This window comes from Sphaerodactylus townsendi, linkage group LG03, assembly GCF_021028975.2.
Source record: "Sphaerodactylus townsendi isolate TG3544 linkage group LG03, MPM_Stown_v2.3, whole genome shotgun sequence".
In the NCBI taxonomy this organism is placed as follows: Eukaryota; Metazoa; Chordata; class Lepidosauria; order Squamata; family Sphaerodactylidae; genus Sphaerodactylus; species Sphaerodactylus townsendi.
The window spans coordinates 128,126,209-128,152,557 of NC_059427.1; the positions used below are offsets into that span (position 1 = coordinate 128,126,209).

The 26,349-nt window shown below is 47.5% G+C and overlaps 1 protein-coding gene across 3 annotated transcripts in view; it reads right to left on the reverse strand.

The window, feature by feature from the left end:
- Positions 1-788: 788 nt before the first annotated feature.
- Positions 789-26,349, reverse strand: part of AATK (apoptosis associated tyrosine kinase) — an 89,100-nt gene continuing 63,539 nt past the window's right edge. For 2 of the 3 annotated variants that reach the window (XM_048489919.1, XM_048489916.1), the window contains 12 exons: positions 25,099-25,240; positions 21,978-22,057; positions 20,821-20,939; positions 19,494-19,581; positions 18,309-18,442; positions 15,040-15,124; positions 14,144-14,265; positions 13,433-13,582; positions 10,107-13,032; positions 9,059-9,221; positions 8,227-8,460; positions 789-5,544 (listed from right to left, as the gene is read on the reverse strand). In XM_048489919.1, coding sequence (XP_048345876.1) covers positions 5,516-5,544; positions 8,227-8,460; positions 9,059-9,221; positions 10,107-13,032; positions 13,433-13,582; positions 14,144-14,265; positions 15,040-15,124; positions 18,309-18,442; positions 19,494-19,581; positions 20,821-20,939; positions 21,978-22,057; positions 25,099-25,240 — 4,272 coding nt within the window. In that variant the 3' untranslated portion in view covers positions 789-5,515. The remainder of the gene's footprint in view (positions 5,545-8,226; positions 8,461-9,058; positions 9,222-10,106; positions 13,033-13,432; positions 13,583-14,143; positions 14,266-15,039; positions 15,125-18,308; positions 18,443-19,493; positions 19,582-20,820; positions 20,940-21,977; positions 22,058-25,098; positions 25,241-26,349) is intronic. The other variant, XM_048489918.1, reaches the window with a different exon arrangement.

The following is a 26,349-nucleotide window of genomic DNA, read 5'->3' on the forward strand; positions in this document are numbered from 1 at the left end:
CTGCATGACAAAAAGTACATGCACCCACCCATGTCTTTGTATATAGTCTCTACGTGACAACCTGGTTCTCAGTTGTCTGTTTCAGTGCTGATTAAGATCAGCATGACAGTGATGCATACTTATTTCAAAACACCAAAGGAGAAAGAGGTTTCATAGCACTGGAAATTATTTTGTACGAACAGGGAGGTTTACTTACGATTTGTCCTATTGTGTTATATGGAATACCACAGACCATAACCAAGATCAATGAAAGGCACCACTCATGTTTACACTTCTTCCTACCTTCACTGTCAAACATCCCCAAGTGTGTGTCTGGCCTAGCTATTCACTTGGAATTTGCTGAGCCATCTCTGGAGGCTAGTGCCTGGGTAGCAACCTTTTCCTTTAGACTAAAAAACTAACATTCATCATAGGGTTGCTGTCTGTATTACCTGACCAAAGATGGCTTTCAAAGGTTATGGTTGAAATTGGTGAATGACATACAAAAACTGGGCCTATCCCTTGAAACCCTTGACCAAATGGATCTTTAGTCTGCATGCAAACAAATTAAATTTAATTAAACAAATTAAAGCTAGTGTGGTGTAGTGCTTAAGAGCAGGTGCACTCTAATCTGGAGAACCAGGTTTGAATCCCCGTTCTGCCACTTGAGCTGTGGAGGCTTATCTGGTGAACCAGATTAGCTTGTGCACTCCAGCACTTGCCAGCTGGGTGACCTTGGGCTAGTCACAGTTCTTCAGAGTTCTCTCAGTCCCACCTACCTCACAGGGTGTTCATTGTGAGGAGGGAAGGGAAAGGAGATTGTAAGCCCCTTTGAGTCTCCTTACAGGAGAAAAAAGGGGGATATAAATCCAAACTCTTCTTCTTCTAGTATCTTACCCAGCCTCATCCAAACCCAGAGGCAGTGGGTTGTGATACTGATGCAGCACTGCCCCGCCGCCCCCAAAAGGACTTTTCAGTGGTGCAGGTCCAGGGATTTTCCCACCACTGAAAAACTCCATAGGGTTGAATGGACATAATTCATAGAAAGTGTTGTGTACATCTGAGGGCTGGTGCAACCAGCCCTAAACCCCGAGAGGATGCTGAGCAATGGTGGCTCTGCCCCAAGCATCATTGTCATGCTGGTCTCAATCAGAGTTGAGACAGACAATTGCAACCAGCCCTAACCCCTGAGAGGGGACTGGGCAATGGTGGCTCTGCCCCAAGGAACCCCCCAACCCCCTACACGCTCGAGTCCAAGTAGGATGCCAATGCAGCCCGGCCACAGCCTGAACTTCCTAATTTTGTGATGGCACAGCTGTAGAATTCTCAACCACCGGTGCATCTGCCCCCTCAACTGGGAGGGCAAACGTTTAAGGGCAAACGTTTAAGGGTAGATTTCAAAGAACCCCCTTCTCTAAGTGGTTTTGCAACTGCAAATCTGGGGACTAGATACCATCTGGCATTTCTTTATCAACTGTAAGAAATACAAAGCAACTAAAAGGGATTATTAGATATATCCAAAAGTGGAACCCTGCCATAAAACTGGAGCTTGTAGCCAAATTATTAGCAGATACTGATCCAAGTATAACTTCAGCAGTCATAAAATGTCTGTCTACAGCATTTAATGGCATTATTTCTTAAATTTTAATTGTATAATCCTGTACATTTATAATTTAATAAGCTTTATAGAACTGTAAATGTTGGTGTTTTAATGAATGTTGTACAACTGAATTTTAAATCTTAGGTTGTTTATAAATGTACCCTTGATCTACAGGCATTAAATTTAAAAAATGGAAAATGGAAATTTTTAAAATGGCTTAAGATTTGGATTCTTTTCATTCTGGAGGGGACGGAGTTACTGCCTAACCCTCCATTGGGAGCGGGGAGACCTTTTTCCTAGTTTGGAGGTTCCTGTTTTGGCAAATGAAAGCTGAACACCCTGCGTTGCTACATGAGAGACAGTACTGTCTGCAGGTGTTGGCTGAGCATAGCTGATGTAAGAAATGGATTGATGTCTCTTGGCAAAATGTAGATGGCCACAAGAGCAACCTTCCCATGTGCAGTTCGTACCCTAAAAGCAGGCATAGGTGGATACAAGGAAACTGTATATGAAATTCATTCCATGGGGCCGGGGGTGGTGGTGGTGGTGGTGTCAGCTACAGCAACCAGATAAAACTTGGCAGGAAAGTACTTCAGGCCTTTTTCCACTGGGGTCACACATCTTGCCTGGGTTTAGGAACATCTGGAGGGGATGTAGATTTTTAAAATCCATCTGTTTATTTTATTTACTTTATACCTCACATTTCTCTCCAATGGAACCAAATGGCTTACACTAGGGGTGGCCAACCTATGGTGCTCCAGATGTTCATGGACTACAATTCCCATCAGTCCATGAACTTCTGGAGCACCATAGGTTGGCCACCTGTGGCTTACATTGTTCTCTCCTCCATATCCTCACATCAAACCTGTGAGGTAGATCAGGTGGCCCAAGGTCACCCAGCAAGTTTCCATGGAAGAGTATGGACTTGAACTCGACTCTCCAAAATCCTAGTTCAAAATAACAGCTACACTGTGCTGGCTATGTAAATGCTGAAAATTATTTTCTGGCTGCTCCTCTTGATCCTGCCTTTCGTCTGAGCTTGCCCCCTTCCACACAGATATAGTCTGAATTGAGACCAGCATCACCAATTCAGCTTTTCTGGCGGGATCAAACTTCAAATACCTGTTGGTGAATGCTGGAGCCTCTGAAACCCCAAACAGGATGCAGACTAAGGAACACACTTCCAGCAATAACAAAGAGAGAGAACTAAACACTGTTACCTTGACAGGGAAATCCAGTGGCTAGGGGAGGGGAGGAGCTTAAGGTAAAGGCACTGTTGTCTGCTTTCCAAACCTTGGGCAACTGCATACATAGCTTCAGGAAAGAGCAGTGCTCGCCACTTTTGTTCAGAAATCACAGCTGCAGCAAGTACTTCAAGTCTGATGTTTTTGTTGGGCTGACAAAGGAGGGGGAGCTGAATGTCTCTGTCCATCAGAGCCACCTGTGCACAAAGGCTGAATAACCTGCCATGCCCAGTGGTGCTGTTTTCAGAGCTCTCACCAAGACAGGAGCAAATATTATTTCCCACTGAGGAATGTCACACAAATGACAGTGTCTTGACTACAAAGAAAGATGAATGACAAACCTTAAACTGAGGCCTAAAGTTCTGGGCCTCTCAGACGGCATACCATACACCATTCACAATAAGCAGCAGGATCCTAAATTCAGAAGTAAGTCCCAAAGAAATAAGTGAAAGATTTCAGACTAAGAAAATCCCTAAGTGAAAGATTTCAGACTAAGAAAATCCCTAATGGAATTGCAGGGTTGGCAGGGGCAGGAAAGTTAAGATCCCACCACCCCTCAAGAACATCAGCCAATAAAATGACTGGTGAAGGCCATAGGTCAATTGACACACATTAAATTTTGTGTGGTCGTGACCCAAACACGAGGGAACTTATCAACTCCAGGGCCAAACCTGCCTTCCACAGTCATGTCATGTATCAGCAGAGTGCAGCAGCAGAAGTATACAGAACTAACACAAACTTAATTTCTCGTTGCCCAAGCAAGTGTTGTCTGGGTCTTCTCCAATACCATTAGGAGACAGCCCACAATACAGCAGTCAGCAGCGGATTGTATATCTGCAGGCTTACCTCCCAATTTCCAACCTTCATGTTTGGTCTATAGCCCCCCAAAAGCCACAATCCCCAGAGTGCAATCCTTCTCATGTCCTCTTCTTTGTCTCAATTCATAATTGCACAATTACCCTAACCTTTAAACTGCTCTTATTGAAACAAAAACAAAAAAATACGCCCCCATCCCACCTTTCCCCAGCTTCGCCCCTCTTCCCCTCCCCAGCGCCTAGATAAAACGTTAACTTCTTTGACATCTCTTTGGCAACAGTAACAAACCCACAACTCTGTTAGAACAGGTGATACAGCAGAGCAGGCGGCAGGGGCAGGGGTCGATTTTATACAAAAAATAGTCTGGGTGGCAATTTGACCTACTTCTGCTGTTTGTCTTGCCTGGAGACTCCTCCTGCATATGAATGACTGAAAAGGGTGTGGACCAGGGATCTCCAATTCTGACCCTCCAGAGGCTCATGGACCTTTGATCTACAGTTAACTGGCTGTGTTGGCAGGGGCTGATGGGAATCATAGTCAGTGAGCATTTGGAGGATCAGAGTTGGTCACCCCTGGGAAAGTGGGAGACCCTTCTTACACTGCGAGGCTTGGCTGCTGTCATATTTCTGCTCTACCTCCTGCAGGAAGCCATATCTTTGCCCCTAGAAAGGCTCCACCCTATAATACGTTGACAAAGAGAACATGAAAATTGTAGTAAGTGGGGATAGGGAGAGGAGGAAACCATATGCAGATCCCAGCTCCACATGGTCCGTCCCAGCCAGTAATGTTTTCAGGCTTCAGTCAGATTTCTTGGACCACCCCTCCATTTCCTATGCCACTTCCGATGCCACTTCCAAGCAAGCAAACAAACAAGCAAAAAATAATGAAATCCCAGGCTTCAAAAATGTTACTTTCCAAGAGGACAAGATGGAGAAGTGTTGTGCCCAAGGCCAGGAAGGCACAGCTCCCGTGCCTCTTGGGGTCTCGGTTGATCTTGTTCATCACAGAGGTGGAGGTATTCACTGCAGCTGAGTAACTGGGCAAGACGATCTCTGACCAAGGCTCACTGCGATACAGGGAACAGTTTCAAACCAAACCAAAACACTTGAGTTGTGCAAACTGCAGCAAGTTGGTTGCTGAGCCGGGGTGTGCCCCACGCCTTGCAAATGACAACCCATACCCATAGCTGGCTGCCTCACACGTTCCTTGCATTTGGCCTTCCACTCTCTTCTTGCCATTCGCCTTCTTGCTGCACCACCAAGTCTGGCAGTTCCAGTTGATTGCCTGTTAAAGCACATTAAATGAAAGGCCCGGCAGGAGTACCAGTGCCTAGCTGAAGCATGTGTGAATGGCACAGGGTGCATGGCTACGTGCTCTCCCTAGACCCCCTCACAGGGCTCGGAAAGGACACGTGACAAGCGCAGAAAACAGGCAGAAGTTGGTGTTCAAGGCAGTGGCCCAACATGGGAAGCCAGTGTGGGTCAAGAGATCGAGAGGGGTGAGCTGGAGGGAGGGGTGTCATGATGGCTCGGGTGGAGGTGTGGCAATGTTAACGAGGTCACAGCTCTACCCTTTAAATGCTATAGGTTCTATATGTCTATCTGTACACACACACGCGCACACTCTTACACTCACACATCTGCACATTCATGCGCTTCTCCCAAGCTGCCTCATTGTGGCAACTCCAGCCCTAGCAGCCCAAAGTCAAGGTCTGTCCGATAAAATTTGCCTCTTAAAAAAAATAGAGCGAGGCCCCACAGAGTTCTTCTGCTCCACCCAGATTCTGGGTCACAATCCTTACTCCTTTGCCCCGATGCCGAAACTGAAGCTATAGGGGTCAGGATGGAAAGTCCAAAAAGATAACAGGTAGCCGAGCTCACTCTCTGTCACCATCTTCACTGCTTCCTGGAGAAGGGAATAGGACACGTTAGCAGCAGAAATGGCATAACCCAGAGGCCCTGTAGATTCCAAAACGACAGACCTCTATCCACCGAACCACAACATTCCAATAAGAGAATAAATCTGCCCACCCCTCCACAACTATGCCAATTCTGCAATTAATGTTCTCAGAAAGACATAATTAAGGACAACCACATCACACAAAGTATACTTTTGGTTGTCTGCATTAAAAAAGAGGCTCACAGTCCTGGTTTAAGCTCTCCTTTAAAAGTACATTTGATTGTAGCATACCGGTGAATTTACTGCTGGTATGTTACACCCAGTGGCTTGCCGTTCCATTGCTTCCACCTCACCCTTCCACATGTTTGAGATCAAAGCACATGTTAGTAATTCCAGAGGTGTAGCCGTGCTAGTCTGTTGCAGGCACAAAACTAAACAAATGTCCAGTGGCACTTTAAAGATTACATTTTGTTAGTCTTCAAAATGCCACTGGACTTCTGCTTAATTTTACTTCCATTTTAGGCACTTAGCTGCTGAATGTTTTCATTCCTAGTAGGAGCTGGTGGCAATGCATTCATTTTTTATTTTATTTAGCTTATAGCCGGCCCCTTCCCCTTATGTGGTCAGGGCAGCCTCCAATATCAAGCAATAATAGGAACAGTAAAACATTCCCATCCAAGACTTGGAGGTATTATCTTCCATAGGGTTAACAGATTATACCCTATAAATCATCATTCACATCCAGTGTAAGGAAAGCAAAAGGGGAAGGAAAAAGAGGAAGAAGGGGGAAGGAGCAGGAGGGAGGCCCACTAGAAGGATACCGTCGCTGCCTCGACCATAGGCCTGGTGGAACAACTTTGTCTTACAGGCTCTGCAAAATTGTAGTAGATCCCACAGGTTCCAGGCCTCACTTAACAGAGCGTCCCATCAGGCCAGGGACAGAACTGGAAAAGTCCTGGCCGTGGTTGAGGCCAACAGGACAACTTTTGGGCCAGAAATCAACAGCAAGTTGTTTTCAGCAGAGTGTCAGGCAATGGCGTATCTAGGGAGGGCAGAGGAAGCAGATGACTCATGGGCCATTCTCCTGGGTCATGGAGGGAGTGCACTTTGGCCACCCACTCCCTCTTTCTCTCTCCCCCCGCTCTGTGCCCAGCCCCTGGCCGTAGCTGGCCAGACACTGGGGGCTGAGACAAAGTGCTGCTTGGAGGGATGGAGGAAAACTAGGTGCATTTTAAAATGCACTAGTTTTCCTCCATCCCTCTGAGCAGTGCCACAATTGGCCACACACTGGGGGCAGCGGGGACAAGGCCCTGCCACTCCCAGTATGTTGCCAGCCACAGTTTCTTGAAGGATCAGTTGGGAGTCTTCTGATCCACCACCAGCCTTCAGAAAACTGCTACATAGTAAAGTTTTCCCTCGATCCTGTCCTACCTGGCTGGAGACAGAAGCAATGCTTCTGAGCTCTCTATTTCAAAAGAGAAAGGAGAAAAACGCTAATTTGTCTTCTTTTCTCTGCAGACTATAAAGAACCTGACTTCCAGCAGGTCAGCTAGAAAGTGCCTGACCCACCAACAACACAACCATAAAAGATTTGGTAGGTTCAGAGCAAATTTTCCCAGCAGGAGATCAGAAGCCAACTTCCAGCTGATCTCTCATCAACTGGCTGCAAAGAGCCTGTTCCTACAAACTGACACAAGCTAGTTGTGGACATCCCAACTGTTCATCGATTAGGCGGCTAATAGGAAGTGAGAGGACCTGGCAAGTGTTAGAGTATCCCTCCTTATGCAGAAGGTAATTTCAACAGTATTGCTTTGTTCTCTGCTGATTACATTAATTTTAAGGGGGGAAAAACCCACAAGTCATTCTCTTCCCTCCTGCATCAATTCCCTCCTGCATCAATGAAGTGAAGTCATTCTATAGCTTTTTCATTGCTCTCCTCTCTCTCCTCCCTACAGCACAAGCAGTTTCTCTCTTTGAGGTAGACCACAGACTCCTTAGAAGGGGAACAACCCTTCCCTTAAAGACCATGCAGTTGAATAACTATAGATTAGGGCTACATAAACCTTTTAAAATGGGGTCAGTATTCCTGTTTCTTCTTCATAAGTGCAAATGGTACAAAAAGTATTTAAAAATACATTTGGTAACTGAACTCATCTCCCATGAGCATAGACTCCATCACCCCAGTTTCCATTGCCCACAGCTGGCCTTTCAAGTGGCAATGGAAGAAAAATAAAAAGAAACCCAGCAATTTTATGTGTGCTTTTATGGCATTTCCATTGAAAACCATATGGTAAATACTATAGAGTTTCCAGTGATTCCTAGAGCTACCCTATTGCACTTATGGGATTTTACTGAAAGTGACACTGAAAGTGACACTAAAAGTGACAGTGTCATGGTGGCGCATGCAATGTTACATAATGATGCAACGTCATGCCCTACCTCCACTCTCACCCACCCCAGGATCCCCAAACTGCCCACAGGTTGCCAGGCATGGTCTGCCAATCCTGCCTGCCTTCCTTCCCCATCCAACACTTAAGCAGTCATTTATTTCCTTGTTCTGATCACACGATATCTTCTTCAGATATATGTTGGCAAGACCTGGCCCGTGGCTCCAGGCCTGACCACTTCTAGAGGCATCTAGGTCCCTCACTCCTCATTAGGGTTCCTTTCCTTTTGAATGAACCTTACCTCCTACAGATTCGACATCTGAATCGGTGACGTGCGTGATGGAGAACCGTGACACCGGGGCAGGTGAGACAGTGAAGCGTGAAAACTGGATGGGCAGCACCTGCTTCTGGGAGGGCCCTAGTGTGGGTGGCAGTCTGGCGAGGGCTGGCTCAGACACTGCCGATGTTAATGTCTGAATGAGAGATGATTTCACTGGCATGAGGGGGAAGTCATCATCCCATTCAAAGCCACCACCTGGAATTGGAAACAGACACAAAAGATGAATTGTGAATCTTGCCTTCAATCAGGCCTTCTGCTGGCTAATATATTAAAGCCCGCAAAGGACTCACTATTGATGTAGTTTCACCTTCAATCCCCCTCTAGTGGTCAAAATGAGAGAGCTTTAACTGAGCTGTTTCCTAGGGCCAAGTTTATATGGGGAAGCTTAAACAGGGGGTAAGGCTAAAAGAAATGTTTTCTGTTCACAATGAACATAGCAGAAAAAAGCACCCACCCTGAACCAGTCAGACAGAGAGTGAAGCAATAATGAGACCCATGTAAGTAAAGGCAGAGAATAACAACAGCGACAAAGAAACCTCCAAAACAAAGAATGCTCACCCGCCCAAGGCAATCAAGAAAGGTCACAACCTAACAGAGCTCAGAAAAATACATTCTTAGGTCTTCTCATCACAGAGACAGAGGTGCATAAAAAATAATGCACGGTCCTTTCCTGAGAAACAGCGCGAGGTAACCTGGACTCAAAAGTACAGTTCACTGAAGTAAAGGGAAACATGATGTGAAATCTCTCCCACAATAGTTTTGGTCGGTTTCCCATTCCCTACCCAAGTCCTACCCTTACTCTCTTCAGAGGCGCTCCGTTCTGAGGAACTGTTTGGTGTATCTGTCTGGCTTGCTGGGCTTGGAGGACTGTTGCTTTCTTTCGGCACAGACTGGACCGTGCCCGGCTCTGCGAACCCTTGGAAAGGCTGCTCGGCAAGTTCCTTTGTGGGACTTTCCTGTGCACAAGAGACAAAATGGATAATTATCACATATTATGGGACCACCTGCTACAACTCAGGCTGAAGCAGCTGGCTCTTTTATTTGCCGGGTCCGGTTCTGCTCCCAGCCCTTCCCTTCAAGCCTCAGTTTTGCAGGCTCTAAGTCACCTCAACGCCAAGTTGAAAAGTTAGCGTGGGACTTAAATTAATGGCATGACTTCAGGTGAGCATTTGGTTAATTCTGCCATCTTTCTGGACTGATAGGAAGACAGTACTCCTCTAGAAAGCAGTTACAATGAATGGCACCAATATGCTCGGGTGTACAAGAATTACATGTCAGTAGGTTTACAGGTTTAGGAATTTTTAAGCCGAGAATCCTTTCAGCTGTGGGGCTGGCCTAGTGCCCCTCAGGAGATGATGGTGGAGGGAATGTTCAATGGCTCCTTCAGAATTTTATCATGAGGCAGCATTTAAACAGGTTAAACAAACAAATGCACAAGGGGCCTTCTCTGTTACTTGGCATTTTTTCACGTTCCTTTTTTCTTTTCCCAGAGGCGTATCTAGAGAAAATGGATCCCAGGGCAAAATCTGAGTGTGTCTCCCCCTTCCCGGCCCTGGGCTCCATTTTCCCTAGATATAGGGGAGGGGAGAGATCGAGCTGTCTGCCAAAATTACAAAGGCATGCCAGGTTGGCGACGGTGCCTGGGTCTATCGGCTGGAGCTGGCGATGGCGCCCATGTCTACCACCCAGAGCCGGTGATGGTGCCCAGGTCTACCGCCCAGAGTCAGCAATGGCACCCCCCCCATGTGATTAGATGGCTTGCGCCCGGGGACATGTGATATTATATGTCCCTGTGGGTGGTACACCCCTGCCTTTTCCTCTCCCGCCCCAAGACAAATTACCTGGTCAAAGAGGTAGACGGTGACATCATCAAAGAACGAGACAGCTTTCTTCTTGCGTTCAAGGTCATCACAGAAGGATTCTACCAGCAGGCTGGGCATCTTGAGCAGACTGCGCAAGTTGCGTGCACTGTGACTCTCGGCCACCACAATGGGCACAGTGGGTGAGTCCTCCTCACTTTCTTCACTCTGCTCTTGGATGTTGTAGCAGCGCAGTTCCTCATCAGACTCATCGCTGTCCTCCGTGTCATCCTCTTCCTCCTCAGGATCGGGGGAGATGATGGATGACTGCTGGGAAGGCACTGCTGACAGAGCCGGTGACAGACCAGAGAGCGCAGGATTGTTCTGTGCCTCCTCACCCTCGCCTATGCTCAGCAGTTCTCCAGGCTGCTCTGGCTTACTCAACACACTCTCCAGCCCTTCATTCCCTGCCACTACATCTCCCTCAACCACCAGGATGGGCACCTCTGTGCTCATGACCACAGGTGACAAGAAAAAAGATCTAGTGGGAGCCAACTGCGGGGCCACAGCAACAGTCCCCTCACACTCATCCCCTGCCGAGTTTGACTCCAGCTCCTCAGCAGCAACTCCATTTATGAACAACTTGTGTGGTTCCCTGAGAGTTCCTTCCCTCATGACCTGTTCATCATCCTCTGGAGAGGTGCAGCCCACACTGTCTCCACAGAGGACAGTGGGCTCAGGGCACGCAGGTACAGATTCACCTGCAGTGCCATTTTGCTTAGGGCCCTTCCCCAGCCCTTTGAAGACTACCTGGGAAGCCTCTGGCTCATGTTCCTCAGAACCATCACTGTCCCCTTCCCCATCCTCCCGAGTTCCCCCTTCAGTATCATAGTCAGAGAAGTAGGCCGAGTCACGGTAAGGGTTCTTCTCATCTAAGCCCTCCAGCTCAGTGCTGAAAGAACTGGACAGACTTAGCTCTTTGGTCGAGCCCTCCATGTCTTCTTGCATCTTCCCCAGTTGGGTAAAGTTTTCAGGCTCTCGTGCCTCATGAGGCTCCTTGAGGACAAATTCAGGTGACTCATAATTCTCTGTATCGTACCCGCTGTCCAGGGCCTTAGGCTGGCTTGAGGATACGTAGGCTGTGGGGCTGAATGCCTCACAGGAGCTGGTGGTGGAGGGAATGTCCAATGACTCCAACGAATCGGGGGTCCCCACCTGCTTCTGCAAGGACTTAAAGGTGGACATCACATCCTGCCGTTCGACACAATCAACTGAGAAGTCAGCAAAAGCCCCAAAAGTGATCTCAGCGGTATCCTCATCGCTGGCCTCATCCATATCAGGGAAGCTGGCACTCGACACCGTCTTGTCTGGGGTCCGGTCCTGCTCACTGCTGGCACTCTTGCCATTTTCTAGGTTGATCTCCTGTAGCATCTTGGGTGGACATTCAACTGAAGCCTCCTCCACAAGATCTTCCCCAGTGGCTGGTGTGTTACCTATTAACTCCGCTGGTGCAGTTACATCTCCAGTGTCTACACTGGCAGCCGGTTCTGGCACAGCTAACGATGTCCCCAAGTCCAGTTCCTCCAGTGGTGGTACAATGTCCTGGGGACATTGCCCTTCTCCACTCTCGGTTTGGGGATCTGTGGAGTCCTCTATGCTGACCTCAATACCAGAAACATCAGCTGATTCTTTTTCCTCTGTGGGCAACTCAGTGTTCAGAGACAGGGAGCCTGTCTGAGATGACGTCACGGGCTCCCCACCCAGAAGTGCTGCTCGCAGATCTTTGAGACCGAGAGTGGGCTCATCGAGGGGTAAAGTGCACAGTGGTTCCGCCATGAGCCCCTGGAAGGTGATCATGTGCCGGTAGCACCAGCTGTCATTGGCAGGGGGCTCACAGGGGGATAGCGAGTGACAGCTGTTGTTATTGGCTGATGTGTTGGATGCCCAATGCTTGCTGGAGGAAGGGGATTCATCATTCTCACCCCCTTCGCTCCTGGGGCTGCCACAAGAGTTCTCCTCGCCCAGATCCAGAGTGACACAGTCCGACGTGGCCTCCTTGTAGCTGTAAGTCATTGACGGCGACACACCCAGTGGGTCGGTAAAGACACTCTTCTTCAGAACAGGAACGGGCCACTCGGAGACACTGGGCTCCTCCAGCAGGTAGTCACCAGCACTTTCCCCCGGGGAGGCCTCGTAGTACGGGGCCTCCTTTTCCCCTTGTCCTCCATAGGAGTAGTATTCAGGGGGCTCCCAGTGACTGTCAGTGTGCACAGAGTGGCCCAGAAGGGGTTCCATGGTGAGTGAGACGGTAGGGCTATTACTTGATTCATAGTGGCCTTCCTTGGCTTGCCATCTTTGGGACGAACAGCCAAACTCAGGGCTGTAGGAGCACATGGTGTAATCCAGATCGGCCCCGCTGCCCTCTGAGGCCGCTTCTTCAATGCGGATGTAGTACTCGCTGTTAAGGGAGGGGCTGTGGGCACTCAGCACAGGAACCACACCTGGCGTGTGCAGGCCAGGGCAGCCTTGCACCTTGCACTCATAGCAGGAGGGTGAGATGCCCAGGCTGAGGTGCCCGCCCCCTCCACTGCTGCTGCTGGCTGAGTAGTAGAGCTCGTGATAGCGGGCAGCTCCGTGAGGGCTCAAGGCCGAGGCGGGCAGGTGCTCAGCTTTGCCTTGATCCCACTTGTACTCAAAGTTGAGGCCGTGGCTCGTCTCCATGACAGTCAGAACATCATCACCATCATTGGAAAAATGTTCCAGCAGCGGGAAAGAGGAAAGCTCAATGCCCATGTGGCTGAAGCCTGAGCCTCCGCCGCCCCCAGGTTTCATGGAGTTCCAGCGCCGCTCAAACTCTTCCTCAGCTTCCGAAGCACCCTTGGCACACAGGTAGGACAGCAGCAGGTGCACTTCCTCAGCGGTGGGGCGCTGATCTGGCTGCAGCCAGCAGAACTGCATCACCTCATACCTGAGAGCAGGGAAGAGAGAGCACAGTCTCCATCTTTGCTTCCCAAGGAATATCCATCATGCAACCCACCCACCGCTCAAATCTCACTACTCGCTGCCCAGTGTTTCACAACACTTCACTTCATGCCTCCTCTCCTGGCAGCACACCCCTTTACTCACTCTTCAGCCTCAGACAACACCCCTCTAGGCTAAGTGTGCAACTCGCCCATCCCAGTGAGCTGATACCCCCACTGTCGCTAAATATAGGGCTGTAGCAGGGAACCAATGGGGAGCCTAGCACTAAGGTAGCAACAAATATCTGACCTCCCAACTGATCCCCCCTCCCCAAACTAGCCCCTGCCCCACCTGTCCCAATAGGCCTATAGCTATTCCTACCCCTTGGGTGATGCTATTCCACCTACCAGCGGTCACAGAGGGAGAGGGGTAGCTTTGGCTTAGGAAGTTTAAGCTGCTGCTCCTTGATGGCATAAGTGAGAACCTGCCGGTCTGAATAGTGGCAGTAGGGCTGGCTTCCCAACTCGAAAAGCTCCCAGATGGTGACACCCAATGACCTGCCAAGAAGGAGGAAGTCAAAACACACAGAGACAGGTACAGAATGCTACAGACAGAGAGCAACACATCCCACATAAAAGAGCTCCTCTGAAGCCAGAGTGGCTTTGTTCAAAAGGAGTCAACTCAGCAGGCATAATCAGCAGGTGTCATGCTGAAGAAAGTCTGTTGCAGGCCGTATTATGACGGAGGCAACATAACCCTGCCTCCGTTCATATAAATTTGCCACATTCTCACAGATGAAAATGTGAATGGAGCCAAGACTGCCTCCTGGTCCCTGGGTCTGGGGAATAAAGTCTAGAGAACAGAAATCATAAACAGTCACTTAGTGATGACAAATTGCATTCCCATTCGTCCGGCTCAGATAAGCCCACTGACCCGTTTCTAGATCATCCCACCTGTGCCAACGTCCCATCTTTTCAGAACCTGGTCTATGGATCAGGTTGCACAGAGTTTTGACGTGGATTCCTCCCCTCCCATGTATATGTCAGCCCAATCCCCTGCCACTATCCTGTCCCCTGCCACTATCTTTCCCTCATCACATCAGCCCCTGATTTTCTCACCAGATATTGCTGGTCTTGGTCTGGTCAACAATAAGCAGGTTGCCGTGGACTTCATCGATGAGCTCAGGAGCCACCCAGCGCAACGGCACCCACAGCTGGTCAGCCGTCACAAAGTAGTCATCCTGCCGGGCATGCAGAGACAAAGCCAGACCACGTCAAACTGGAACCGACAGAAACTGTAAATTGGTCAAAGGGAGACCAGACCCCACCCACACCTGCCTGCCTGCTCTGAACCCTATGAACTGCCCATAAGAGGAACACGCAAAAGCCATTCCTGATGGAAAATAAGGCAGAGTATATTAGAAGAAGAGGAGAAGGAGAGTTTGGATGTATACCCCCACTTTTCTCAGCCAGAAGGAGTCTCAAAGAAGCTTACAAACTCCTTCCCTTCCTCTCCCTACAACAGACATCTTGTGATGTAGGTTACTGAGAGAACAGTGACTTGCCCAAGGTTACCTAGCAGGCTTCATGTGTAAGAGCAGGGAAACAAATTCAGTTCACCAGATAAGAGTCTGCCGCTCATGTGGAGGAGTGGAGACTCAAACCCAATTCACCAGATTAGAGTCCAGCGCTCTTAACCACTATACCGCACTGCCCATTGTCCTCCTGCTTCTTTTCTCTCTCTTTCACCTATCCTACCCAGCCACTGGCAGACAGCTCTATTGTTGAGGAAAATGGCAAAGCCCACTGAGTCTTTCCTAAATGTGCTCAGATATAACACCTTTGTTTTATCCACATATGTCCCTACTATTCTCTTTGGCATTAGCATTCTCAGCAAAGTTTCTCCTCACCCAAAGATAGCTGCCCCCTCTCTATCAGAATGTCCAGCCCTGTGCTAGAACACAGCCAGCCCTGTGTGCCCCTTTGTCTGACTCCCTTCCCCAAAGCAGACTTACTTTGTATTTGCAGTGAGAAAGGCCATAGTCACCGATTTTAACAGTCAGGTCAGCTGTGAGTAAGCAGTTCCGCAGTGCCAGGTCACTAGACAAAAGAAACGCCCAGCTGAGATTATACAACAGAAAGTAGCAAGCGCCAGACTGGCCGGGGGAATTTCATGCATTGTGACCAAGACTCGCAGAAACACAGAGTCAGGAGTGAAGAAGAATTGACTAGATTTGGGTATAACCCCAAAGTAGCTGCCTTCTCTCCATCAGGTCAGCTCTACATACCAAAAACCAGCAGGAACTATGAAGATCTCACTAGCCAAAGAAATGTATGGAGTTTGAAAGTCACCCTTTAGTCACACACCAGCCTGAGTTCATTAGAGCTGCTGCTTATTCCAGGGTCAACAGTGTGTCCCATCCCACCTCTTTCTTCTGATGTTCTTGTGAAGTCCTCAGAGCAGAGGCAAGCACAAATGGGAAGGTAGACAGATAGCCAGCAAATTAAGGAAGAGTTGAATGAATGAATGATTTTATTACGGCCACAAAGCCAGCAAAATTGAGGAAGAATTCACCTCCACACATGGAAGGGTCTGGCTTGCCTTACTGGTCCCAACACTTTGCCTCAACAAACATATTGTTGCACGTCTGCCATTTTCCTCCCCTATTCTACACTGGAATCAAAAACTGCAAATTCCATGATGCCATCACATCCACACATAATGGGAAATTTAAATAAAATATGCAAAGAAAAATCAGACAAATGCATGCTGGAATTTCTGGTTGTGGAATGTATGGCTTTTAAGAATCCTAGCTTCTCCAGATGTGTGAGGGAAACTTCCATTCTTCCTTGTAACCATGTCACATCACCTATCCTCCTTGCACAAAATTCGCACTGCACTCTTCTGGGTGCTTTCCATTCCTTCCCCCTCTTCTGTATGACCTCAGACCTAGCAATATATCTGGAATTTCAATCAGAAGGCTGTATGTATTTTTGCTTAAATGGGTGAATCTGGGTTTAATTTGTATATCATATGGGGTTTGGGGACACATAGCATGCACTGTTAAATGTGTGGTTGTTGCTGCTGCGTTTAGTGTTTATAGGAGATCCTTATGCAAATCAAAATAACCTGTTTGAGATAAATTTTGAAAGTACATTGATTGATATATCCTTACTCTCTGGAGATGGAATGTAAGATTCACCAGATTCTGTTCCTTAAGAGCAAGAATGGGAAACTGCTGTCTAATTTATTCACCCTTTCTGCAACAAGTATATCCCCTCCTTCTGTTGACTTTTTCTTTAGATCCTTCATCCAGAACCAATCTGTGTTCACACATAAGCTCCAACCTATAACAGTGCTTGAATTACGTGAAGAGTCCAAAACAAGTGCTATAAAAAGAGCAGATATCTATTGGGTAGATGTAGGAGTTCAGATATGGCCAGTAGCAAATGGCCTAGAGGATCTTCCCTTTTATGTCTCATATCCAAACCATTTTTAAAAGGTGTTGACTTACCACACCACTATTTCTAGCCCAAAGATTTAAAAAAGTGATTCTGCTCTCCAATACATCTACTTCTGGGGTCTGCAACCTGTGGCTCTCCAGATGTTCATGGACTACAATTCCCATCAGCCCCTGCCAGCGTGGCCAGTTGGCCATGCTGGCAGGGGCTGATGGGATTTGTAGTCCATGAACACCTTGAGAGCCACAGGTTGCAGACCCCTGATCTGATGCAAATGATTACTAGTTAAGTTGTCTCCTTAACCCAGAGTTTAGTCACTGGTTATTCAGTTGAAAATAATAAAGATAATAATTAATTCAGCGGCAAGCACAAGCCTCTCTTTCTATCCTGGAGCAAACAACAAGTAAATCAAGAGCAGGAGTGCACTTGATTCATCTCAAGAGTTAGTTCAAACATATAACGAGGTACGATTGTTTTAGCAACCCTCAGCTCCTCTTATTAAATGATCTCACAAACATTATGCCAAAATTAATATTCTGCATGATAGGAAACAAACTTTCTAGAAGTTTCTACACACCCCAGGAGGAACCTCTGGTGAGTACTATTTCAAACAGCCTTCCCTTTTTAAACAGGACTCCCAAGGTACCAGGTGTCACTGAGAAACAGAACCATGTGGAAACACATTCTCTGTCCCCTGGACTTCATATCAGCCACAGCAGGGGAAGAAGGAGAATCCATAAAGGTGGTGGGTTATGGAGTTATCTTAGAGTCATCTGACTGGGACAACAACAATAATAATACTAGAATCCATATATGGCTTTTGAATGTTCAGAACACTTCCCATAATCCTTACAGTAACCCTGAAAGGCAAGTCAGTATTAATACCACATTTGGATTCTACCTAGTGAATTCATGTCAAAAGTGGGAACTGAAGCAAAGTTTTCCTAATCTCTTGGCCACTTGATACTCCAAACTCGATGTCCTGTCCAGGCTAAGACTTCTCTCCTCGGCTTTCCAAAGTACGTTCCTTCATCAGATGGCAGAGCCCACCCTCTTCAACAAAATCACTGATGCTGGAGTCTCTGAGGGCCACTCACTCAGCACCAGGATATTGTTGGGGAAGAGGAGCAATTGATAAAAGAAGAGCCAAAGCTGTAGAGGTATCAGAGCCTGCTGGTTTCTTGCTGTAATCCTGGTCCCATGTGTCCAAGCAGGATAGGAACAAAGAAAAAGAAGGAAGCAGGGCTGGTCAGACGCGTAGCAGCCACCGTGTATGAGGTACTCCCTGCACAGGATCTCTCTCGCACAGCCGCCAAGCTCCCACCCACAAATCCAAAATCTCCTGCTTCCATTTTGTCTCAGAAAAACCTAAGATGACATGCCAAAATATAGCCCCTTCTGCCTCCAGTGGTCCCCTGCCATCCCTACTCAGCAGGCCTTGGCATCCCAACCCCAGCAAAGCTTTTATAGCATGACCACACTCTCATGGGGGTGTCTCAGCCAGACCTCTGCAATGGTCCAGAAAGTCACAGACAGCTTCAAAACCATTTGGCCAAGGATCTGAATGGCACCACCTAGCCCTGGAGTGGGTTCAGGACAATTCCCCATGACACAAGTAGGCTGGCTGCAAGAGCCACAGTAGTCCCTCACTTGCCTACAACAGGCAAAGCCCAGCACACCTCCTGCCCCTTTTCAGCTCAGCATTTCATTCCAGGGCAATTCAAGTGGGGGACTTGAGCTCCACCCCAGCATTTTTATTGAACACAATGCACACAATCCCATACAGAAAGCACAGGCAAAGCTATCAGACAAGAAATCTCACCTGTGTACATAGTTGTTGCGGTGAAGGTGCAGCAGGCCACAGGATACCTCACAGGCCATGCGTTGCAAAGTCAGGGGGTCAGGTGCCAGTGCCTCGGCCGCATGGCAGCTCCGCAAGTAGCCCTTCAGGTCACCCTGTCAGGGTGGCAGCAGCAGCAGCATTACCCCATGGCAATTGCTGCCTTTGGACCTCTCTTGTGAGGTCTCAGTGGATGGGGTGGAGAAGAACAAGAGAGAAAGAGCATCTCTGCAATGCAGTCCAAAGGGGGGGGGGGATGCCAAGACCCCAAGAAAGCCCAGGTTGAGAGGACAGGAAGCGGTCATATATATTAAAGCATCACAGCAGCTTGGAGAGGAAATGCTGCTGAATTTGGAAGTGAACAGAACCCCCATGAGCACATGAAGCTGCCTTTTATTGAATCAGACCAGCGGTCTTCCAGTGTTGTCTTCTCTGTCTGGCAGTGGTTCTCCAAGATCTCAGGCTGAGGTTCTTTCACATCACCTGCTGCCTGGTTCTTTTTGATTGGAGATGACAGTAATTCAATCTAAGACCTACATGCAAAGGAGTGGTGAACCTATGGCACGCATGCCAGAGGTGGCACTCAGAGCCCTCTTTGTGGGCACGCATGCCGTGACCCCAGTTGGGGCAATCAGCAGTGGTATAGCAACAAGGGGAAAAGGGGTGTGCAACACACTGGGCGCACGTTCCTGCGGGGGCATGGCAAGGGCATTCCGGGGGCGTGGCGGGGGTATTTCATGGCATTCTGGGGATGTTCCAGGGTAGGCCAGGGGCGTGGCAAGGGCACGGGGTGCACACATGCCTCGGGCGCAGTTTCCCCTTGCTCCACCCCTGGCACTCAGTCTCTAAAAGGTTCACCATCACTGTGACTAGGCCATGGCCCTTCCCTGTGGCTACTCAGTCAAACCTTCCCATATGCCCATTATCCCTCCACAGTAAGCCAGACCATATTGTGGAGAGGGCAGGTGCACTACAAAAAGGCACTACAAAAAGGCAGCAACAGAGAAAACAGCTTCAGGTAGGCCAATCAAAGGACAGGCAATAGGACACAATTCCCCAAAGGCTCTGCCAACAAGAACAGTTTGATGCTTCCTTGCCTCCAAACCCAGGGGCTAATACATGAGTGGGGAGATATGGGGAAACGATTTCCCTCTACTAGTGACTCACCAATGGACAGAACTCCATCACCAGAAGATAGGGTGTGACCTCTGCACACTGGGCCAGACACTGCAGGAGATTGGTGTGTTGGAGTGCCCTGTGCAGCAGGGAAAGAGAGAAATGGGATTGGAGGGGAAAGTGCAAGGAGCAAGTCCAGAGCCATGATCACGAAAAGGTGAGGAATGCTGGCAGAGGGTTTCAGGATACACTGAGGATCATGGACATGGCAGAACAAGGGAAACCAAGCCTCAGATAGCAATGAGGTACTATCTGAACAGAGAGCAGTAGAAAAACAAGAGCTACCATAGCCAAGAGAGCAGTAGGTTAGGCCTACAGATGATGCTCTAACCAGGTTTAGCTGAGAAGCAAATCTGTTTCAGTGAGTGCAGTTCTCTTTTCTAACAATAGGTTCATTTGGACACAGGGGGGCTCCTCTGACACAGCCCAGCACGGACAATAAATGAATGGGTCCTAAGCTGTGCCAGCCATCCCAGCATGTCCACAAAGAACTGAGAGCTGTTTGTTCATGAGTCAGTATAGCTATTCATTGCTGACCCACACTGCCCCTCCCTCCCCTCCATCAAGGTTCTGAAGTTCCTCAAGAGACCTTCTCAACATCTCCCTATGGTTCACAAGTCATTTGACAACAGAGAAATCCTGTCTTCCATTAGAATGAGACCTATCGTCGTATATGGAGTAGGTCTGTATTTAGTGGTAATGTACTTTTAAGTATATTTTCTATTTTCTGTTCTGGCTTGGGAACACATGTTTTTGTGACTGCTGTTATCAGTGTGCTCTAGGCCTAGCTGTCTACAAGCAACTGTTGTTCCTTATCACCTCATCTTTAGGTCTCTAATAAAGCCAATTAAAGCTTCGTTTTATTGCGTGTGCGTGGGTATGTCTAACATGTCTGGGTATGTCTGTTGACAATACTTTTAACACCAGCCCTCCATGTCTGTAATCAAAACCTGTAATCAAGACAATTATGAGCTACAGTGGTCCCCAGACAAAAATTCTCACTGGGTCCCGTTTTGTAATATCCAACACCAATAAATCATGCAACATGCACAGCTCCATGAGCCCTCAGACTAGTGCCCCCTGCAAGACTCTGTCTCCCTCTTAGCAACCCTGCTTGTGAATTGTCTGACTTTGTAAATAAACATGATGGAAGGCAAACTGGGCACAGTAGATAGGCAAACATTATTGGGCTGGGATTTGATGGATACTTTGGGCATCTGAAGCCTCATGCAGAGAGAACCAGGGAATATGATCAAAAGTACAGACACAAGGAACCCTCCTCCTGTATTCCCTGCAACAGAAAGGCCCAAGAACCTACCTATATGGCTGAGCTTCTTCCAGGAACTGCATCTGATCTTGTACACTGGCACTAGCCTTTAGCTCCTTCACTACCACCTGAGTGCTGCTAAGCCCTGCATTCACCTCACCGAGGAACACCTAAAAGCAAGAGAGAGAAATACATCCCTGAAACACCCTTATAGATGAATGTGCTAGGACAATTCTCAGCATAGCCAAACTGAAAAGATGGTTGCCAGGTCAAATACTATGTAGACTGCAAAATTAAAATGCTAGCTTAGGGACCAGTGGGCTTGTGTGTCAAAAACCCAACCTCAAAAACAAGAAGCTCATTCATTTCCTTGGTTCAGATTTTTCCACATGTGCCAATTAGTATTCCTTTGTGAGACTTTTCAAAACAATGGTGTCATCGATTTGTTAGCCAATAGTTTGTGGACAAAAGAGACCCAAGATAAACTATAGACGGGTTGTCAACCTTGGCCCTTTTTGTTTCACATCTGATCCTGGGCTTAATATACTCGACAACAGAGCAAATATGTTGCATTTACAAATGCCTTATTCAATTTAAAACTTATACCCTTCTAACTGGCCACATGAACTCCCAAGGCAGTTGACACATGATTAGAATGCACAATAAAAATTTACTAAAACACCAACAAGGAAGCCTTCTGGCCCTACAGCCTTCCTCCATTAGCAATTTCACCTCCCTGACCTGTCTCCACTTGTACCCGGGACTGTGACCAGTTCTCAAACAGGTTTTGTTGAAAGACGGAACATATTTTAACCTCATTCCAAATGGTAACCAATATACACACGCAAAGGATCACCTGCTCATTGTCCTTGGGGCCATCAGCAACCCATGTTTTGTCTCAGATCTCCAGTTCCCCTTACCTGCGTGCCTCTACTGCCTTAGCATTCCCCCTGACACTTTTCACACTAAGGGCTCATTTGAGCCCTTTCCACTTCATTCCTTGCCTCCATGCCCTAAAACCATGCCAAATTAAAGATCTCCAACAGTAGCCTGTAAAGGAATCACATTGTTCCCATCTTGCTCCTGTTTCAACAGCAGCCAAAGTGTTCAAGGAAAAAATGCTCAGCAACCAAACTACCCACTTCTCCCTTACTTTCCAGTTTAACGCCTCTGTGACCGTAAGGGTCAAGCCCAGGGCAGGCACTTACCTTGCCAAACCATCCATGGCCAATTTCTTTGAGGTACAGCAGGCTGTGGCGTCCCAAGTCAGTGGATTTGAGTAGCTGAACTGTGAAGGAGCACATAGAATGGTGTGAGCTACAGTATATCCAGTCTGGAAAGCTCACTGTTCTGCTAGTCTGACCCCCGCAGGCTAACTCATTCTAGCTTTCCACAGAAGATGGGGGTCTGGGGCAGACAACAGTCTAAATAATCAGGCACAGGGAAGCCTATGAAAATAAGTAGACTTTCCAGGCCCTGAGGCCAAATTGACAGGTTTCGCTGCATCTTTACTCCACTGACAGAGCAGAGTAAGAGAAGTCCCCGGCACACACACATCCACACACAAGGAGTCGCCTGCAAGAGCCAGTTCCAGCTCCCGGGCAACAGAATGTGGCTGTGCCGTGCCCATCCAACTACGCAGTCCCATGTCACAGCAAACAGGCAGTTCCATCCCTTCGCCCCCTCAGTGCCAGACACCACTGTTCCCGTCACTCTGAGCTGCAAAAGCCCTATTGTTGAGTCCAGCATGGGTAGCTGCAGCTGGACACTGAAGCCATTCTTTAGGCATCCATTCAAACCACATAGGGCTGCACTTGAAAAAATCATGTGGGCAGAGTAGAGGGAACCTACTGCCTGGCTAGCTGGCCTGACTCCTCTTCCATTCCACCCATTAAAGCAAGACTTGGATTCCTCAGCCACTTCACATGGGAAGGAATGCAGTGTCTGTGGGAGATGGGAACCAAAGAGCCTTTGTTTCAGGGACAGAGGGGGGAAGAAAGGAATTGCTCAATCCAGGAGGATACGTCAGCTGAGGGGAGAAGGGCAAGGTCGGATCCCTTTCTTGCAAACCCAGGGCACCATACCTCTCACGGGCTCCTGACTTTCCTATTAATGGAGAGTCCAGAAGATGCTCAGGCCAGGAGCCTGTTTTCCAGGTATCCTGCCCTAGGAAAAGCTGCCTGAAAAACCAAATATGTCCTCTGGACCCACAAGATGGCACTGTTGAGTCACAGGCCGGTGGCACCCTTTGAAAAGCCAGAACAATCCGGAAGATACTTGTTGGAGGGGGATTTAAAGATCAGCATAATGCTGAGGCAATTTGGAAACACAAAGCTCTTGTAATGTGGATCTCTAGCACGTCCCATAAAGAATTTCATGTTTGTCACCAGTTGTCCCCTTTGGACCTTCCATCACTCTTGCACCAAAACTTTTGAATGCAGGACTTGTAGTATCTTTCTGACAGCTTGCAGGAGGAATAGGGCTTGAAGGCAGGGAGGGCAAGATTCATGGAGTGAGGGGAGAGAGAGGAGTGTCCATCACATCCATGGCAGATAACAACATAACACATATTGCAAAGAATAAAACAGGAGTTCCAGCAGCACCTTAAAGATGCTGCAAAGGGACTCTGTGGTAAAAATGGCTGATTTGATATGGTTAAAAAGCCAACTGTTTGGTGTCCAAGGAAGTTACCAGAAAAGCCGCCCACTCCTCGACTGTAGCTGCTGCCAATGGCAACAAAGTACACACATACACCCCACAGGACAGATGTGGGCAAAGACAACCAACTTCCAGCACTGAAAAAAGGATTTGATCCACTCAGATAGAGTATCCAGCAAGCAGCTGCAAGTGTTATAGTGGGCAATGGGACTGAAAGCCCGGTTGCTTCATGATCATCAGGGTGAGTGGAGAGGTGAGAATGGGGGTCTTTAGACTGGAAGTAAGAAAAAAGTTGATGAAATTAAGGACTAAAAGGACACAGAAACAGCCTGCCTGTGCTTTGAAGTCTCTTGAAGCTTGGGGGGCAGGGGGATAATGCATGGGGAACCCCAGTTATGATCTCTGGGTTCATACCACAGCATACTTATTGCTGCCTCATTCTGGCTGCTTGACATCTTTTTGTTCAGTAGAAGGAATTCTTGCTGTGTTAGTTCCACAGAGAACAAAAAGAAAATATGGCTATTTTTTTTTTAAATTAAACCAACAACTCTTGGTAAAAGAATTACACGTTTGTATTACACAGAACAGATGGTATCCTGAATATGCATTTCATGCAAGTCAGAATGCTTGAACCCCTCTACACCAATTAAAGATATTGCCTCATTTAAGTTGCATTTCTTAGGATTTTTCAACAGAGGGCCAGTGTGTAATACAGTGCTGACAATATTGGACTAGGAGTGAGGAGACTTCACTTCATATCCTTGATTGTCTGCCTTACCATGAAACTTGCACCGTGAGCCAGTTTACTCTCTTTCTACCTAACCTCAATGCATTGTTGTGAACATAAAATAAAATTAAGGAAGGGAGAACCGCGTATGCCACCCTGAGCTTCCTGCAGGAAGGGTAGGTTAAAAACATAACAAACAGATAATGAGCCTAATCCATTACAGAAGCTAAACCTAAGTACATGCCATGAGTTTGCATATGTTTTTACATATCTGTCTTCAGTTCTCTGGTGCCCCTATCAAATTTAGTCTGTAAGCTCTTGCAGACAGGGCCCTTTATGCTTATGTTACTCAGTAAAGGTCCATGTACATTGATAATATTTCAAAATAAACAGGTTGGATGTAAAGTAGATAATGGAGTTAATGCAATGACCTTCCTTCACCTTCCTTCTTCTGACATAACACAATAAGACACCTGGACTTCTGCTTTCAAGGGCTGGAGGACCTTCACAAACAGTATGTGGGAGATATTTGGCAAAATTCCTCCTCTAGCAATAGGGGTGCGGTTACATCGGTGGAAGAGCACCATTAGATCCAGGCCAATAACAGCATCTCAGTATTGCTGCTATACCTGCCCATCTGCTCTCGTCCCGGCTACCTTTCCTTGCCATGGGTTCATATGTACAAAGACCATACAGATTAGTCATCCATAGTACTCTTTCAGCTACAGTGATGAACTCACAATCACAATATGTGTGTGGGGGGGGGGGGGGGGGGGGGAAAGCTACCTTTTCAATGCATGGGCATTCACTGAGTGAAACATTTGAATTCTTGCTCATCAGTGTGAGCATGGGACTTTAAGAGTGGTTCCAGGCTTGTGCAAGAGCGTGCTTGTGTAGATTTTGAAGCAGTCACATAAATAAATGCAAAAACTTCATTGGCCTACCTGAACGTCCAGGCTGCCTGGACATGGGCAAGGAGACTTCAGTGAGTGGCAGAATGTAAACTTCAGGGCCATTCTGTGTGGCAGGTGAGCCCTGGGCAGAGAATTCGCTGGCATACTCTTCTCCTTCAGCATTTTCAAATTCCTAGGGGCAAAAATGAAAGGGAGGGAAAAAGCCCACCCCAAGATAGGGATATTTTTACATGTGTAGAAAGAAGCACAGTAGAAACATCTTACTCCCACTCATACTGTCAGAACTATAATAAATGTGAAGTTTTTGAAAGATTCTCAGATCTTATTATCTCACACACAGATGAGAGCGCACAGACACACACACACATTACACTATACATATATACACTGATCTGGGGAAGACAGCACACTTTGCTTCCTGCATATGTAAAGGGAAATATTGTAAACAAATACTGGGTGTGGGGGGGACAGAATGAGAAGGGCACACACCCTCTTCATAAACATGGGGATAGATACATGCATGCATAGTTAAACAGGAGCACAATGGGGGAAATACGGGTATATTCATATCCCTTTCACATCTACCCCTAATATATATTGGTTTGATACCATTTTAACCGTCATGGATTCCCTCAAAGTATCCTGGGAATTGTGGTTGGGCAAGTGGCTGTCATTTCTCTGTCAGAGATCCCTCCCCTCCTCAAAGAACACTTCCCAGGATTCCCTAAGAAGAAGGAATTACTTTTAAACTAATTTCAGCTGGCAATGTGGATATGGCCTGAACAGACTTGGAGTGTGGGGATGGGGACAGCTAACAAATATTTGCAACTCTCACACCAAATAGGCCCAATTCATTCCACTGAAAGGGATAATCAAATTAAATGGAATTGCCTAAGTATTTCACCGGTGTACCAAGCTGTCTGCATAAAATTCATTTCCACACACTTTGGGAAACTTCAACCATGTCATTGCAAACCATGTGTTTGGGAGGGAACTTCCCCACTGGAACTGCATCTGCACCCTTCATGGTGCCATTACAAGCAGACACCCACACAAAGAAGGGCATTTCCAGATAAGACTACTGTAACTCGCTCTGCACAGGGCTGCCCTTGAGACTTCTCCAGAAACTTCAGTTGGTGCAAAATGCAGATGGTTGAATCTTTCCTGGGACTCCATGGAAGGCACATATTCAGCCAGTGCTCCACTAACTGCATTAACTCAAGGTGCAGTATCGGTTCGGGTTCAAGGTCTGGGTACCAACCTCTGAAGCAAGAAATGATC